Source organism: Lotus japonicus, chromosome 2 (assembly GCF_012489685.1).
Source record: "Lotus japonicus ecotype B-129 chromosome 2, LjGifu_v1.2".
Lineage (NCBI taxonomy): Eukaryota > Viridiplantae > Streptophyta > Magnoliopsida > Fabales > Fabaceae > Lotus > Lotus japonicus.
Window position 1 is genome coordinate 37,427,225 of NC_080042.1, and position 4,781 is coordinate 37,432,005.

The following is a 4,781-nucleotide window of genomic DNA, read 5'->3' on the forward strand; positions in this document are numbered from 1 at the left end:
GGGGGGATTAGGTACGAGATGATAGATCAGGACGACCCCGGGTCGTGGGTGGTTGACCCCGCGAGCCATCGAGCGACGTATTCGGGGCGCATCATGGAGGACCACGTGGACAGTGGAGGACTCTTGAGGTCAGGAGTGTTGAGGCGATGCTCTATCAGCTTCAACTTGCCACCGGGCGTTCACTGCGGACCAGGATTCGGAGGAGCACCGCCGCCACCGTCATCTTCAGAGGAGGAGGATCCCTCAGAGGAGATTCCAGTGGGAGTGCCCTCGGCAGGGTCTAGTGCACCCTCTGTTGCGATCATTGATGATCAGGGTTCGGGCCCTAAGCCCGTGAGTCCAGCATCGGAGCGCACTGCGGTTGCGAGGGGAGGACGGATAGGGTTAGTAGACTTGGTCGTTCTGGATTCTGATTCAGACGACGATCATGCTAGCACATAGTTTTGAGTGTTGGTATGAGCTCCTCGAGTTAGGATTAGTGTAGGAGTAGAGTTTTAGCTCTGACAGTCTTGCTTCATTTGTTACTTAGGGGACAGGGTAGATCCGCCTATAGCTTTTTGTGTGGTTTCCTTACGTGAATCACAGAGAGTTGGTTGGACTTAGGAGGTCTTATTTTCAGGCCATTGGGTCAGCTGATTCTCAGTTTTGAGGGATGGTGTTGCGGGCACTTCACCCTTTTCATTTGGTTTGTATATATTGCCTACGGGCGTTGCACTTTTCTTTCCGTCACTGGAGGTTACTCGTGACGAGGTTGTTACTTACAGCGGGGGCTGTTTATATATTGTATATTTGTTCTATTGCTTTTCGCTTTCGGGTTTTATTTAATTCAGTCTTGTCTTAGTTATTATCAAAAAAAAAAAATATTCACGTTTTTCCGCATTAAGTTTATTTTGGTTACTAAAGTGACGCCACCGAAATCGGGGTGTTACATACTCTTACTTGCTCGTATGTGTGCACGCCCTAATTACGGCCTTGTGGTATAAGAAGTTGACCCTTGCACCTTTTCTCTGTTATAAATGTTCGAAGACGCCGCTCTAAAGGATGAGCAAGAGACCGATGGACGCATGCGAGGAGACGCCGCAAGGAAATGATGTGACGACGAGCTACCGATTCAGAGATTAGCCGTGTGGAGATTGCGGGGAGCTCGATGGGCATATGAGGCTTTTAGTTTATATTCCTTTTCGAGTTTATTTTGTGATTATATTAGTTGATGTAAGGGTATTTATTTTGATGGGTATTATGTATGCATTGGTTAGAGCATGTTTTGGAAAGTATCACAAAGTATTATGTTTCAAAAGAAAAAAAAAATATACCTGCATTTTTATGATTTCGAAAGTTCATTAGCATGATTAATTTACTTTTGAATCACTAAGTAACCCATGGAAATCGGGGCGTTACATGGATCAGAATGCAGCGAGAGAATGTTACCTAGGAAGTGTGGCGCTCTATGGGCGAAAGGCCACCAAGGAAAGCCACCGTATCACAGAAATTTTTCCACAAGAAGGGTTTAGTTTAGACCCAAGGAATGATGCTGACGATTTCCGCCCACAACCTTTGGAAGAAACCAAATCTGCGCAAGTCAAGGATAAGGTTTTGAAGATCGGCAGCAGTTTAACAGAATAACAGGAGGAAAGGTTTATCACCCTTTTGGGCGATAATCTAGATCTCTTTGCATGGACAATTAATGATGTACCAGGGATTGACCCCAATGTGATCACTCATAAACTGGCCATACGGCCAGGGGCAACACCAGTCATCCAGCCAAGGCGAAGGATGAGTGATGAAAAGAACAAGGCGGTGCAAGTTGAAACTGAAAAGTTAATCAAGGCCCAATTCATTCGCGAGGTGCAGTACCCAACCTGGCTCGCCAACGTAGTAATGGTCAAGAAAGCCAATGGGAAGTGGAGAATGTGCACGGATTACACAAGTCTGAACAATGTGTGTCCCAAAGATTCATATCCTCTTCCCAATGTTGATAAATTGGTGGATGGGGCTTCCGGAAATGAACTTTTAAGTCTCATGGATGCATACTCTGGGTATAATCAAATCATGATGCATCCTTCAGACGAGGAAAGTACAGCGTTCAGGACTAATCAGGCGAATTATTGTTACAAAACTATGCCTTTTGGTTTGAAAAATGCGGGAGCTACATACCAACGCCTCATGGATAAAAAAATTTCAAGCCAAGTTGGAAGGAACATGGAAGTATATGTGGATGATATGATTGTTAAGTCCACCAAGTCCAGTGACCACGGTGATGATCTTAAGGAAGCATTTGCTCAGCTAAGAAAAAACCGAATGAAGTTAAATCCCGAGAAATGTTCATTTGGGATTCAAGGGGGAAAGTTTTTGGGATTCATGATAACATCAAGGGGGATAGAAGTAAATCCAGATAAAGGTAAGGCGATCTTGGAAATGAAAAGCCCAACAAATGTCAAGGAAGTACAACGGTTAACAGGACGCATGGCTGCCTTAGCACGTTTCTTGCCAATGGCGGGCGACAAAGCAGCTCCATTCTTCACTTGTTTGAAAAAGAATTCGAAGTTTCAATGGACCGAGGCATGTGAACAAACTTTTACTAAATTGAAAGAATCATTAGCAACATTACCAGTACTATCCAAACCCACGCCAGGTGTTCCTTTGACGCTCTACTTGGCAGTTACGGATAGGACGGTCAGTACGGTGTTGCTTCAGGAAGAAGGGAAAAAGCAGAAGGTTATATATTTTGTGAGTCATACTCTGCAAGGTGCTGAATTGCGATACCAAAAAATCGAGAAGGCGGCCTTGGCAATTCTAAAAACAGCGAGACGCCTTAGGCCATACTTCCAAAGTTTCCTAATCAGAGTTAAAACTGATGTTCCCTTAAGACAAGTACTCCAGAAACCCGATCTGTCAGGACGATTGGTCAGTTGGTCAGTCAAGTTGTTTGAATATGATATACAGTATGAGCCAAGGGGACAAGTTACAATCCAAAGCTTGATTGACTTTGTGGCAGAATTAACACCCATAGAAGGCGAGAAAACTCAGGGAGAGTGGGTCCTGTCTGTTGATGGATCCTCCAACGATACGGGAAGTGGGGCAGGAATAACTATTGAAAGCCCGGATAAGATGGTCATCGAACAATCTTTGAAATTCGAGTTTAAGGTGAGCAACAACCAATCAGAATATGAGGCACTAATCGCCGGATTAAGGCTCGCCATTGAATTAGGCGTTCAGAAATTATTCATCAAAGGCGACTCACAGCTGGTCGTTAAGCAAGTAAAAGGCGAGTATCAAGTGAAGGATCCACAACTTTCTAAATACCTGGAAGTGGTACACAGGTTAATGATGGAGATAGAGAAGATCAGGATAGAACATGTTCCAAGAAGTCAAAATGAAAGGGCTGACGTGCTAGCAAAATTGGTCAGTACGGGGCGATTGGGCAATTATCAAACAGTCATCCAGGAAACCCTTCCTCGCCCCAGTATTGACTTGGTGGAAGTTAAGTTAAAGGCAGTAAAGTCAGTAATCGAAGGTGAGCCTTCGTGGATGGAATCAATCAAAACTTTCCTCAAAAACCCTCCGAAGGATGATGATCTGAACCTAAAAGAAAAGCGTAGGGAGGCTAGTTTTTACACGCTGGTAGACGGTGAGCTATATCGGCGGGGAATTATGTCTCCTATGCTCAAATGTGTTGACATAAGAGATGCTCTGGGTATCATGGCGGAAGTTCCCGAAGGAGTATGCTCTAGTAAAATAGGAGGGCGATCATTGGCAGTAAAGGTATTGAGGGCAGGATTTTACTGGCCAACGATGAAGAAAGACTGCCTGGAATACGTCAAGAAGTATGAGAAGTGTCAAGTTTTCTCTGACTTACACAAAGCCCCGCCTGAAGAGTTAACAACCATGATGTCACCTTGGTCGTTTGCTATGTGGGGGACTGACATTTTAGGACCATTCCCAGTAGCAAAGACGCAAATGAAGTATATCATTGTCGCGGTTGATTATTTTACTAAGTGGATAGAGGCGAAAGCAATGGCGACTATTACGGCCGCTAAAGTCAGGAACTTTCTATGGCGACGAATTGTGTGCAGGTTTGGGGTCCCCATGGCTTTGGTAATGGACAATGGGACTCAATTCACAAGCAATGTCACTAGAGAATTTTGTGCGGATATGGGAATTGAAATGCGATTTACATCAGTAGAACATCCGTAGACTAACGGACAGGCAGAATCAGCCAACAAAGTTATTTTGAAGGGCTTAAAGAAAAAATTGGATGAGGCAAAAGGTCTTTGGGCGGAAGAGCTTCCAGGCGTCCTATGGGCATACAACACGACTGAACAGACAAGCACGAAGGAAACCCCGTATCGTCTAACTTATGGAACTGATGCCATGCTCCCAGTGGAAGTTGAAAACCAAAGTTGGCGAGTAACTCGGTTTAATGAGGACGACAATGGGGAGAATTTGATAGCAAATCTAATCATGTTTCCTGAGGAACAACGGGAGGCACACTTAAGGAATGAGGCGGGAAAGGTGAAGATTGCAAGGAAGTTCGCAACAAAAGTGGTCCCAAGAACTATGAGGGTAGGAGACTTGGTGCTTCGAAAGAAGACTATACCTGACAAGCATAACAAACTTTCGCCCAATTGGGGCAGGCCTTACAGGATAATTGGCGATGTTGGAGGTGGAGCCTATAAATTGGAACAACTTAATGGTCAAAAGATTCCACGAACATGGAACGCCTCACATTTGAAGCAGTACTTTAGTTAAGAGGAACAACAAAAATGAATGAAGCTGCACTC

The 4,781-nt window shown here is 44.6% G+C and overlaps 1 protein-coding gene across 1 annotated transcript; it reads left to right on the forward strand.

The window, feature by feature from the left end:
* The first annotated feature begins 2,118 nt into the window (after positions 1-2,118).
* Positions 2,119-4,194, forward strand: LOC130736409 (uncharacterized). The gene is made up of 3 exons (XM_057588245.1): positions 2,119-2,715; positions 2,944-3,824; positions 4,074-4,194. The coding sequence occupies exons 1-3, from the start codon at positions 2,119-2,121 to the stop codon at positions 4,192-4,194; spliced, it is 1,599 nt and encodes a 532-aa protein (XP_057444228.1).
* The last annotated feature ends 587 nt before the right edge of the window (positions 4,195-4,781 follow it).

Excerpts from the sequence above, each read along its gene's own strand:
- LOC130736409 (XM_057588245.1), top strand. The coding sequence starts at position 2,119 with ATGCCTTTTGGTTTGAAAAATGCGGGAGCTACATACCAACGCCTCATG. Across the intron at positions 2,716-2,943 it reads AAGAAGGGAAAAAGCAGAAG|TATGAGCCAAGGGGACAAGT; the intron begins GTTATATATTTT and ends TATGATATACAG. Across the intron at positions 3,825-4,073 it reads TGCCTGGAATACGTCAAGAA|GTTTGGGGTCCCCATGGCTT; the intron begins GTATGAGAAGTG and ends AATTGTGTGCAG.